Source organism: Cavia porcellus, unplaced genomic scaffold (genome assembly GCF_034190915.1).
Source record: "Cavia porcellus strain 051 isolate PalLab524CR breed Dunkin Hartley unplaced genomic scaffold, mCavPor4.1 scaffold_5, whole genome shotgun sequence".
Classification (NCBI taxonomy): Eukaryota; Metazoa; Chordata; class Mammalia; order Rodentia; family Caviidae; genus Cavia; species Cavia porcellus.
Genome location: NW_026947488.1, coordinates 29,344,203 through 29,357,083, shown reverse-complemented (window position 1 = coordinate 29,357,083; position 12,881 = coordinate 29,344,203). Strand labels below are relative to the sequence as shown.

Below are 12,881 nucleotides of genomic sequence, written 5' to 3'. Positions count from 1 at the left end.
AGAGTGACAGGAAGAAGCGAATAACATTGTCCAGTTGACTGGTGTCTACCAAGCTGAGTGTGGAGGACCAGCTGCTCCAGTTTGCTTATCTATCCTCGGGTCTGCACTGTTGAATCCATGCTCACGGGTAATGCAGATGCTATGAACGAGGTGAATGTCTGTGATTTGTTTTCCAGCCCTGGTACCCTCCAAGACTTCTGTGACCAAGATGGCGACAGAGCCACAGACCCCTGTGCTGCAAACCAAACACCGGGCAAGGCCTGTGACCTGCAAAAGTGCAGCAGAACAGGAGGCAGAAGAGCTTGAGAAACTGCAGCAGTAAGTCCCACTGGCAGTGTTTGCAAAGAGTTCCAAGAAACCTGCGTGTTTGCTCACCGTCCTGTGAGAATGACAGTTGCTATTTTCCTGTCCTGAACATCTGTGTCAGTTGAGCAGTAGCTGTGCAGGCTGTGCCCCTTCCTGCCTGTGTGATGAAAGGCCTGCAAGTGGGAATATGGAAATAATCTGTGCTGTAAACTTGTAGAAATCCAGCTCAAGGTTGGAATGGGAGGACTTTCTTAAAGTTCCAATTAAGGAATATCCTCTATGGTTAGGTTAGGTAAATTCTCATTGTATGACTGCCTAAGGGATTTTTTAATAGGTATTGTCAGTGGAGGAAGCTAGAGCTTAATTGTTAGCATTGGAGCCTATTTTCTTTCTTTCTTTGAACCCGATAAATATACGAAATTTTGCCAATTAAAAATAGGTAAATATTTTTTTAAAAACATGCGAAATTTTAAAAACCAGTGATAAAATACAAATTATATGATTTTCCCCCTGTATTGGTTCATATTAATTACACATATTAAAGGGTTTCATTTCAGCAAATTTGTCCATGCACATAGTGTACTTTAATCATTTCTCCCATATCATTCCCTTTCTCCTACTCTCTAGTTTCACTTAATTTTTGAAGGGAGAGTTAATATATATAATGGTTTTTCATCATATTCATTTCCTTTATTACTCGTCCTTATACCCTTTCTCCCTATTTCCCTCCCTCTTTTCTGATACCCCTAAATAAGACCTAGCCAGACAATATCAGCCTTGAAAATTAGAGATCAAAAAGACCAACCTCAATCAGCCTAGCCTTGCCTCACCTGCCATTCCTGTGTTGCCTTATTGGGCTGGCATTTTTGATCCCTAGTTTCCAAGCTAGATCTTATTTGGGGGAAACAATGCAGTAGTCTTCATTCTACTTTCTTGTCATCTTAGAACATGTGACTTTTGTCTTCCTGAGTCTGGCTTATTTTGCTCAATAATGGTAGTCTCCAGAACCATCCTATTTATTTTGCTTTTATTTTACTGTGTTTTGAGATAAGGCCTTGCTTTGTATTTTAGGCTGGGGCTGTTCTTGAACTCACTACTTAGCCCAGGTTGGCCTTAAACTCAAACTTAGACTAAAAAGTGATTCTGTTCTTTCTCCCAAGTGCTGGGTTTTATAGGTGTGCACCACCACACACAGTTGGATCTATGTATTTTTCTGCACATGGCAATCTTTTTTATGGCTGAATAGTACTCTATTGTGTATATATAACACATTTTCTTTATTCATTTGCTGTTGGGTGCCTAGAGCAATGTCTTCACTATTGTGCCTCAGTAAACATAACCATGCAGGTGTCCTATAATATTCTAACTTTAATTGCTTCAACTATATACCAAGGAATGGTATATGTACATCAAATGATAGCTATAGTTTCAGTTTTGGGGGTGTCTCATATGGGTTTCCATAGTAGCTGTGCTAATTTTCATTCTATTCAGCAGGGTAGAAAGTTCCTTTCCCCATCCCTATTCTTGATAATGCTTATGTTGTTTGTGTTTTGTTTTGTTTTGTTTTTGAGACAAGATCTCACTGTGTAATCCACACTGGCCTTGAACTTGGGGTGGGTGATCCCTTTGCCTCAGTTTCCAGTGGTGGGATTATAGGCATGTGCCGCCATCTCCATTGCTTTTTTTTTGTATTCATGCTAATAACCACTCTGACTGGGATGACATAGAATCCGAATTTTGTTTTTCAAGTCCATTTCAACTTTTGTTTTGAGGAGGGGAACTTCCTGTATGAGAAGGATCCTTAAAATGGTGGCAGTGTTAGATCTGACTAATTTGGAACAGTAAAGACAGTAGCTGTGCAGACAGTGGACATTTTACTGTGCATGCTAGATCATCTCGATGACTAGTTTTTGTTCCACTTAGTTGTTTACTTAGTTTTCATTTAATTTAAGTTTGTTTTGTAGTTATCATTTAAACTTCTACCTTGCAGGTACAAATTCAAAGCACGAGAAATTGATCCCAGGATTTTGGAAGGTGGGCCCATCTTGCCAAAGAGACCACCTGTGAAAGCACCCACTCAGCCTATTGGCTTTGATTTGGAAATTGAGAAGAGAATCCAGGAGCGAGAGTCAAAAAAGAAATCAGAGGAGGATGAACACTTTGAATTTCATTCCAGACCTTGCCCAACTAAGATCTTGGAAGATGTTGTGGTAAGAATAGCTGAGGCTTTGCATGCTGGCCGGAGTATCCTGCCGTGACCAGATACCCACTGACCACGGGTGTTCTCGCTAGTACAGCAGATAAGTAGGAGCAGGATAAGGAGCTAGAAATGATAAAATGACATAAAAATGATTTTTTTCCTTAGGATTTAAAGTCCGATAATAAAGAGAGCATATATGTAAATAAACGAGATTGGCAGAAGTATTTTGAGAGAGTTGACAGTGTATGGTGCTATACAAATTCAGAGGAGAGAATGATTTCTTCCAGATAGAAGGTTTGTGGAGGAGGTAGCATTTGCCCTGAGCCTTGGCAAGGTTTAGTTGTCATCTTTGTGTTGCTGTTGTTGTTATAACTGACACTTGTGCTCTGTGTCAGGCACTGCTTTATACCCTTTTCCTGTGTAGTCATCCTTAGCAACTGGGGAATTGGTTATAGATCCTCTGTGATGCCAGATTCACCAGATGCTCAAGTCCCTCATGTAAGCTGTTGCATCCATTTTCATATGAGTTACACAGTTATTGTATGCGGTGTTTTTTGAGATGCTTAGTTGGCCTCAAACTCCTAGATTCAAGTCTCCTGAGTAGCTGTGACTGGAACACATGACACCACACTTCAGCTTACTCTTCTCTTCTCTTTTTGGTTGTTTTAGGGCCAGACATAAGGCATTATGTTGTGGTTTTATTAAAAACCACAACATATTGCCTTATTCTGTGTTTATTCTGTGTCCTTAGCACTCAGTCATAGTTATATTTCCCAGGCCTTATAAAATTCATGATTATGTCTAGAAAGTTTTCTTTCCCTATATTTTCTTTCAGTTGAGAGCTCTTTCTTTTCTTTTCTTTTCTTTTCTTTTCTTTTCTTTTCTTTTCTTTCTTTCTTTCTTTCTTTCTCTTTCTTTCTTCCTTTCTCTCTCCCTCTCTCCCTCTCTTTCCTTCCTTCCCTCCCCAATTTTAAAGCACATGTACTACAGTCCAAATTCTGTTAGCAACAAACTTTAAGGGCCTCCCCCTCCAGCACTTGTGTGATTGCTATCTAAGAGCTGGCTTTTGCTTTCTTTGTCATTTTATGCTTAATGAACAGGGCACTGAATATGACAGGGCAAGGTAGGTTGTATGGAAACCTCAGGTTCTGGAGCCATAAGGGATCTGCATGATTTTATATGTTCATCTGTCCCATCTAGCCGTCCATCCGTTATAGTACTGGGAATTAAACCCAGGGCCTTCTGCCAACAACTTGGTATGTTCATTTTAGTTTTTTGTTATTGGTTATTGTGGTATTTTGTTTGTTTGTTTTTGTCTTTGTCTTTGGTATAGGATCTCATTTTGTAATTCATTGTGGCCTTTAACTCACTATGGAGCTCAGGCTGGCCTTGAACTCACAGCAGTCCTCTTGCCTCAGCCTCCTGAGTGCTGGCATTACAGTCATGCACACCACTATGACTGGCCTTGTGTTTGTTTTATATATGGGTCAGAGAAAGTATTTCTTCAAGACTTTTTTTTTGTACTAGGAAGCGAACTCAGGACCTTGCACTTGTAGGCAGGTGTTGTGCCACTGATCTGTATCCCCAGCCCTCTTCAAGACTTTTATAACAATCATTTGGCATTGTTTTGTTTTGGTTCTGGGGTCTCATACATGCTAGACATGCACTTTACCACTGAGCTGCATCCCCAGCCAACAATCATTTAGTACCTGCTTTTAATTACATTTATTTATTTATTTATGACATTTTTATCTCTTGGCTCTTGGCTTTTCCACCTCCTATACAGTTGTGGTTTTTTTTTTTTTTTTTTTTTTTTTTTTTTGCACTACACTTAGTTTTTACTATATTTTTAAACCCAGCTTAAAAATCACTTCAATTTGTAAGTTAGAGTAATTTTAATGGGAACCTTTAAATGAATACATAAGTGGAAAACTAGTAGTTTTTGTCATGATTGACATAATAATAGCTAACATTTACATAAAGCTTGTTGTATACTAGGTTTTTATTCTAAACTCTTTATATAATAATTCTCACCAGCAGCTCTGAAGTAAATCTTGTAGATACTTTTATTGATACATTTTATAATTAGGAAACAGTAGTAAAATAACTTGTCTAAGATCACAGACTAGCCAGTAGCAGAACTAGGATGAGAATCACAGGATCATAAGCAATCCCAATGCTCATGCTTTTCAGAATAGGTTTTGGAGTTTAGATTTCATGTTGTTGGTTTTCCGCTTTTTTGTGGTTCTAGGAGTTGAACTCAGGGCTTCATATGTGCTAGGCAAACATTCTACCACTACCCTGTATCCCCAGCCTGAAGGGAGCCCTTACAGCAGATGATTTGTCTTACACTCTGGAAAGCCAGCATGAAGTGAGAAGTGAGGAGTGGTGACTAGCGTTCACTAAGAGCTGGTTATCTAAAAATAGCACTGTTCCTGCTTATAGTGAGAATTCTGAGTGAACAGATCCAGAAAGCACAAATAGGTAAGGTGTTACTGAATTAATGTGGTGAGCTAAAGAAAAATGCTCACTGAATCCAGCTGGTTGTCAGAATCCTGTGGGCTCCTATTATGTTAACCAATTCCTGGGTCTCAGCCCTAGAGTTTTGGTTTACTGAGCGCAGTGTAGAGGGAGCTCAGGAGAAGAATTTAGAGTATAGTGCCTGATGCACAGTAAGCGGTCATGTTGTTAATAATAATTGCCGTTTTATTGAGTGCCTGCATTGTTCTGAGAGCTTTATGTGATCTTGTTTTTTTGTAAGAGCTCTATTCTTATCTCTACTTAAAAATTTTTTTGAAATTATTTTTTTGGTGCATTTTAGATATATATAGTATCCCTGGTTGTTTTGTTCTGTTTTTGTGTTTGTTTGTTTTTGAGACAGGGTCTCACTGTGCAGTTCAGGCTGGCCTTGAATTAACTGTAACCCAGGCTGGCCTCCAACTCTGTGATCTTCCTGCCTCAGCCTTCTAAGAGCTAGAGTTACAGGCGTGCACTAACATGCCTGCAGTATCCCTATATTTTAAGATGAGTGAACTGACACTAAGAGATATCTACTGTGCAGAACTAGTATTTGAGCTCTTTATTTTCATAAACAGTATATTATTCTATCCCACAATACTTAATATTATTGTTTCTTTGGACTGCAGCTTTTGAATTTGACACTGGCTGTTTGCCAGTTCTGTTCTAAAATTTTAATCCAATTCTTAGTTTCTTTTTTTGTGGGGGGAGAGACAGTCTTGATATGTAGTGTAGGCAGGCCCTGAATTTGCTTATGTAGCCTAGGTTGGCCCTAACTCACAGTGACCCTCTGCCTCAGCCTCCCAAGTGCTGGGATTACAGGACATGCACTACCATGCCCGGCTTAATTCTTGGTTTCTAGAGAAGCGAATCATAGGACATTTGATGTGTATTTACCCCTCCCCGCCTTTCCTGGTTCAGAGGATCGAACCTAGATCCTTGCACATGCTAGGCAAGTGCCCTACCACTAAGTTATATTCCCTAGCCCTTTTTTTGTTTTGTTTTTGTTTTTAATATTTTAGATTACCTGTTTTTAAGGATCTTTTTTTAGATTACCTGTTAATTAATTTGGCATTGGGACTCGAATTAATAACTTCATGCTTGCCAGGCAGGTGTGTCGCTGAGTTGTATCCTTGGACCCTTGTTTATGTTGTTTTGAGATAGGGTCCTGCTATGTATCTCAGACTGGCCTTGAACTCACTGTGTAGTCCAGACTGACCTCCCCTTGCAGCAGTGCTCCTGCCTTAGCCTCCCAAATGCTCCGATTACAGACATATACCACCATACCCAGCTCCCAGGCCTTTTAAAATTTTATTTTGAGATGGGATCTTGCTAAATTGCCCAGGCTAGCCTTGTATTTAACCTTGTCTCAACCTCTTGAGTAGCTGTGATTATAGTTGTCACGTAGTTATACCCTCATTTTCCAGAAAAGTAGTCTTTGAAAGAGGAATTGACTTCCCCGTAGGAACAGTTTTAAGAGTTGGTGGAAGAACTGAGATTAGGTCTTAGACAGGGGCTGATGTGGCATGTCTGCTGCTACCGTCATTCTCATCCATGCCCGAGTGCTGAAGTTTCGCTTCCTTGTGTCCTCACAGTGCATCTTGTGGTGTCTCACTTGGGGATGGTAGATGGCACCAGTGAGAGATGGGTGTGGGCAGCTGTGCACCATGAGGCAGAGACAGCTCCGGGAAGAGGTGGAGGAATGAAAACTTTGAGCATGGGGATGTGAAATGTGAACTTGGTGCCAGCTCATAACCGGGGTTGGGGCACCTGGAGGTGATGTAATGTCAGTGAGGGCAGCGAGTAATTTTAGCAGAGATATTTAGAGGTGACTTAGGGAAACCAGCAGCCTCCCCCCACCCCCATGTTCCCTGAGATAACATTGCTTCATGGTAATTTCTTAACTGGTCTGGGCCAGGCCTGAGAGCTTGTGCCAGGGCACATAGGGGCATTTCCTGCCTTAGAGAAAAGTGTTCCTCCTCATCTCCCATCCGCCTGCCTCTCTGACATGTATAATCTCTTCACCTGATGGCCCACTTGTGACCACACACACATCCCTTCTTCCTGATTATGCATCCCTTCTTCACAGGTACCCTACCTAACTTTCCCTAATAGCTTTTAGCTCTATATTCTGCTGCATTGAGGACAATTATGAAAATTAGGGGGTATTTATTACTTACTCATTGTCTCTTTTTTTCCCCACTGGAACGTGGGAACTCGTTGAAGACAGAGCCTATGTATATCTATATTGATCACTCTATCCTCAGACCTTACATAGTGATGTGACAGTACAGATTGACATGTATCAGCACATGTTTCTAGCTTATTAGACATCAGGAATTCAAATATGGGATAAGACATAATCCTGGTCTTTTTTTTTTTTGGTACCGGGGATTGAACTCACAACCATGATCTTGCAAGGCAGTCACTTCTGCCGCTGAGCTAAATCCCCGGCATAACCCTGGTCTTCAAAGCTTGCACAGCCTGGTAGAACAAATTGACATGTAAGCAAATAAATGCAGCAGTAATAACCAATACATGCTTAGTTCCCCAGGTCCTTCTGTGAATGCTGCGGAGAAGACAAAGGCAATATCCCGGCCTTCAAGGAGCTCATAATTCAGATTTACAATAACAAAATAAGAAGCTTTCCCTTTTTTTGGAAACATGATTGCTTTCCTGAATTTCGGATTGAGGCCCATTCAGCTTTTTATTGCCATGGAATGTGCACTGCACATTCCATCGCTGCAGTGATCATTTTCATAAAACATTTTTCCTGCCCCAGCTAATTATGAAACTTCACAAATAGTTACTTCATGGCTTATTTACTAGAGATTTCCTTTATTTGTCTTTTAAAATGCAGATCTCTCTGCTGGTTGGGTGAGGAGAGAAAGAAAAAATAGGAAAGGGGGATTATTTTAGAACTAAATGAGCCCTTATTTATTTTGATTATTTTATGAAAAATCTTGAGGCTTAGAAGGGTGCCTGATGTTCCCGTTACACAGGTTGGAAACAGAGTTGGGACAGAACAAGACCCCTGGCTCCCTGTCATTGTTCTTTATATTTCCACATACAAGCCAAGGTATGCTGGTGTCCACCTTTCCAGGATACGATAGAAAAGCACATTTTTGTTATTATTTGTGATAAGAATCATTTGAAAACACATCTCTTAGAATTCTGATTCCAAGGTCTGGTAACTTGGATTTCACTATTCTGAGTGATAGCTTTCTTTACAAAAGAAGAAATCTCACAGCAGAATAGCATTCCCTTTGTAGTGCTCACCTAGAGACACCGTATCAGGATCCTTTCCAGTGATTGTGATGTTGCACAGCACATTCTGCAAAACTACTTGTCTTGTTGCTGAGGTACAATCTTTTGGATCTCTGTGTGATGGCAAATATTCATGTTTTGAAGATTAGTTTGCATTTAAAAGCTAGTCTAAAAGTATTTGGGACTAACCTTTTAAAAATATTTTTAACTAAAACTTTTGAGTAGTAAAAAGATACGGAGGCAGAAATAGTTACGTTACAGTAAAGGTAAAGATGGAGCAATTGTCTTGCATGGTCCAAAAAGTGGCCACTCCAAGAAAGACATTGCAGACGTGTTTTGAGCAGTTGTAGCATTGTTGGGATTAAGAAGTCTCCCAAGGTATCCTCATAGAGTCCAAGGTATAAATTCTCATGTGTTCGTTCTTACTGCATTCATTTAACAGACATTTCTTGAATGCTTTATACTTGCCAAGGTCTTATGTTAAGTGCTTGGGATTGATGGAATAAAATAGCGCCCATCCTTGAAGCACTCATAAGCTAGGTGGGGGAGATGAGTGTCTAAGTAAGTAAGTATAATGAAGTCTTATATATGTACAGTCATGTCACCTTATATTTACAGATTGCGCATGTGCAGATTTAACCAACTCTGGATAGACATATTTGTGGGGAAAAAAATTACATGAGTACCAAGCCTGTATAAACTGTTTTTCTTGTCATTACTCCCTAAACAATACAGTATAATAACTATTGATGCTGTATTTGTATTGTATTAGGTACTATAAGAACCTGGACTGGCCAGGCATGGTGATGCATGCCTGTAATTCCCATACTTGGGAAACTGAGGCAGGAGAATTGTTGTGAGTTTGAGGCCAGCCTGGGCTACAAAGTGAGTTCTAGGCCAGCCCAAACTGCAGAGCAAGACCCTGTCTCAAAAAGAGAGAAAAAAAACCTAGAGATGACTTAATGTACCTAAGGAAGATATGGGTAGGTTGTATGCAAATACTGACCCTTTTTATATAAGGAATTTGAACATTTGTGGATTTTCATACCCATGAGGGATCACTTCTGTGGGTTCTGAGAGTAGAGAGGCCAGTTGTCATGATACAGGAACTTCGCTTTGAGGGGAGAGGCTATTTGGATATCTAATTGAGTTGTGTGCTCCTTGCAGGGTGTTCCCGAAAAGAAGGTTTTTCCCGTCACTGTTCCCAAGTCTCCAGCATTCACACTGAAGAACAGAGTCCGATTGCTTGCCAGGGAAGACGAGGTGATTTCCTGGAGTGGGATTTTCTGTTTCCTTCTGAGGCGGTCTGAGGCTTACCTTTTCACCTTCCTCCCTTCCTCCCTTTCTTTCTCCCTCCCTCTCTTTCTCTCTCCTGTCTCTTTTTTTCTTTCACAAAACCTGGGGCCTCATGCATGCTAGGCAAGAATTCTGCCACAAGCTGCTCTCTACTCCTCGGCCTTAGCATCTTTTAAATGTAATGGAGATCAAAGGCAGCGGTTATTTTCTCATCTGTTTTGCTCCTCTGAGAGCAAAGTAGTTGTTAAGTTACAAATCATCTGCATCTCAGTAATAACCATTTACAATTTATAGAAACAGTGTGGAAGAGTTGGCATTGTAGGTGATCTGTTTCTGTAGCATTGAAACCAGCCTATCTTTGAGAGTAAGTTGCCAAGCCCTGTACTTTATTTTGCCAGAGTTATTGTCATTATTCAGTGTGGAACTTTTAAAATGAGTAGTTCCACCTGCCTTGTCCTATCATCATTAATAGAAGGACCGCAGAAATGGCTGTGTGGTCATGGCTCGTGAAATTATAACACAAACTGCCATTGATATACTAGTTTCTAATTACATCTCCCATTTTATCTATAAATATCCAGAGTTAGGGTAATTTTATAGCAGATATCAAGCAAAGCCTTTTTATAGTTTCATTTGAAACTAAAATACACAGTAATCTTATGTTACCAGTTTGAACCCAAACAACTTACTTAGTCCTATTCTGGGTTTGGCTACTATTAACTCATGTCACATGTTTTAGTGAGCCTGGAGACTGGGTCAGAGAAGAGGTGAAGATGTATGTTTGGTTAGTACTTTGCTTCTAAGTGTCATTTTATTTATGCTGACTTACTTTGTTAAGTTCTTGGAGTATTTCTGTGAAAAACTTTATATCGGTTAGTCCCTTATTAATGGCTTTCACGTTGCTCTCAGCCCTGTGGTGTGGTAGCTGATTTTGCCATTATCCTTCTTTGATAAAAATAAAACTAAGACCCACATTTGAGTGACTTGTCTCATGCAGTATCTTCTGACTGTGTATTCTGAAGAGGTGGGAGAGAGTAACAAGTCTTATTTCTGAACTACAATTTCTCTCTTAGGAAGAGGATGAACCAGTAGTGATAAGAGCTCAACCTGTGCCACATTATGGGGTGCCTTTTAAGCCCCATAACCTAGAGACGAGAACTGTAGCAGTATGCCCTTTCTCCTTTGATTCTCGGGACAAAGAACGCCAATTACAGAAGGAGAAGAAAATAAAGGAATTGCAGAAAGGGGAGGTAGGTATTTCCATTTCTGCAAGTAGCTTAATACCATTCTTTTATCCCTCATGGGTAACCTTTCATGTAATACTTAACTAAAATTCTCCTTCCTTTGATCCTTCTAAGAGTTGAATAAAATGTAAATAGGGCAACTAATTTAAATAATTTTTCTGGCTCAAAGACGTTAAACAACGCCTCTGATCATACTGCTCAAGTTGTTGGCCAGATTGTAAGGAAAACCTAGGTTTTCTTTTGGGCCCGTTACTCTTTTCTGTTGGACCATACTGGTTTGAAAACTGCTCATCCCTGCCTGTCCAGTTCGCCCACATACTGGGATACAACTGTTGCTTTCTAGCTAGAGAAGTTTGCCTCTTGAGTCACATGTTTTTGTTTTCTTTTGTTTATTTTCATTAGGTACCCAAGTTTAAGGCACTTCCCTTACCTCATTTTGATAGTGTTAACCTGCCAGAGAAGAAGGTAAAGAACGTGACCCAGACTGAGCCGTTTGACCTGGAAACTGACAGAAGAGGCGCTAAGAAGGCTCAGACATGGAAGCACCAGGTGGAGAAGGGCGAGCAGCCCAGATGTTGGTTGTTGGTTAGACAGCAGGCCCTTGGCATTGAAATCACCGCAATGAAAGAAGTATTGCGGTATACCCTATCTAAACCAGGGCTCAGCACTTTTGTTTGGAAAGCACCAGGTAGTAAATATTTTAGGTTTTATGGTCACATGTGGCCTCTGCCTTTGTTACATATTCATGCATATGTGTATATTTTCATCCCTTTAAAAATCAAAAACTATTCTTAGCTCAAGGGCTGGACAAAAAGTTTACAAGCTGAATTTGACTTATAAGCTAAAATTTGCTGACCCTCTTTTAAGTGACTACTTGAGAAATGTAAAAGCTGTGGCTTTCTGTGAGTCTATAAGATTTCATCCACTCTAGTTGTTAGATTTATAAATTAAATACTGTATTACTCCTTTCTGTTGGTGTTTTTGGTAAGTAACAGACTGGGAGAATAGGTTCTTTATGTAATACACTGTTTTCTCAGCATGGTATGGAACATACTTGTTCTTTATAGTTACTAAGTAATTATAAATAAATAATTGGATCCAGGCAGAGTAGCACACACTGTAGAGAGCCCTTCCCAAACCTCTTCGCAGTCTGGGAAGTTTATATTTGTAATCCCAGGAGAAAGTTACTGGAATTCTAGCGAGTTAATTCCAATCTACCACTTCCAGCATGATCCATGGCGAGAATAAAGACGCTAAGACATATTTATAGTTCGGGGGAGCAAGTCCAGCCAGGATGAAAGTTCGCTGGAACAAAGGCCTTGACCCAGGGCCCAAGCCAGGTTTTCTTCATTCTTGAAGTGAGTGGCTCGCCTGTCTGACAGACTTTCTTTCTAACAGCTGGAGGAAGAACTGAAACAGCAGAAAGAAGCAGCTTGCTTCAAGGCCCGTCCCAACACAGTCATCTCCCAGGAGCCCTTCGTTCCCAAGAAAGAAAAAAAATCAGTCGCTGGTAGTATTCTCTGTACTGTTGTGGGCAGAACTGTCAGACTTCTCTGCAGAATGCAGACTCAGTTGTGGGAGTTTAATGCAGCATAAAGCAGAAGTGTTGGACTTCAGAGGATGGTAGCTTTTCCTTCCCCTAGACCCAATCTTTAACCGCTGTTGACCTTAGTGTGGCTCTGTTGAGTTACCGAATGCATTGTGTCCAGACTGATATAACGTGAGCCTTAGCAGAACCAGCTGGCTCTTCAACAGCATTTATGGGCTGCCTCACCTGAAGAGTGAGTGAACGAGAGGGAGAGCTGGGAGGTCTTCTCAGAGTTGACCTCGAAGGAAGCCTTAGATATAAGACACTGGATTCCTCAGGCACTGGGCAGTGTTTGGTTAAAGGTTAGGATTGTTCTACATCTGTTTTAAAAATCACGGGGCTGGGGATTTAGCTCAGCGGTATAAGCGCCTGCCTTGCAAGCAGGCAGTCGTGTGTTCGATCCCTGGTACTGATAAAAACGAAAAAGCCAAAAAAAAAAAAAAAAAAAAATCACTGTAGTGTT

At 40.5% G+C, this 12,881-nt stretch overlaps 1 protein-coding gene across 4 annotated transcripts in view; it reads left to right on the top strand.

Annotated features, from left to right (window-relative positions):
* The window catches only part of Tpx2 (TPX2 microtubule nucleation factor), a 58,886-nt gene that overhangs the window by 41,246 nt on the left and 4,759 nt on the right, over window positions 1-12,881 (top strand). For all 4 annotated transcript variants that reach the window (XM_013159992.3, XM_003476648.5, XM_013159990.3 and 1 more), the window contains exons 11-16: window positions 177-318; window positions 2,297-2,516; window positions 9,458-9,553; window positions 10,660-10,836; window positions 11,233-11,379; window positions 12,229-12,340. In XM_013159992.3, the coding sequence (XP_013015446.1) occupies window positions 177-318; window positions 2,297-2,516; window positions 9,458-9,553; window positions 10,660-10,836; window positions 11,233-11,379; window positions 12,229-12,340 (894 nt within the window). The remainder of the gene's footprint in view (window positions 1-176; window positions 319-2,296; window positions 2,517-9,457; window positions 9,554-10,659; window positions 10,837-11,232; window positions 11,380-12,228; window positions 12,341-12,881) is intronic.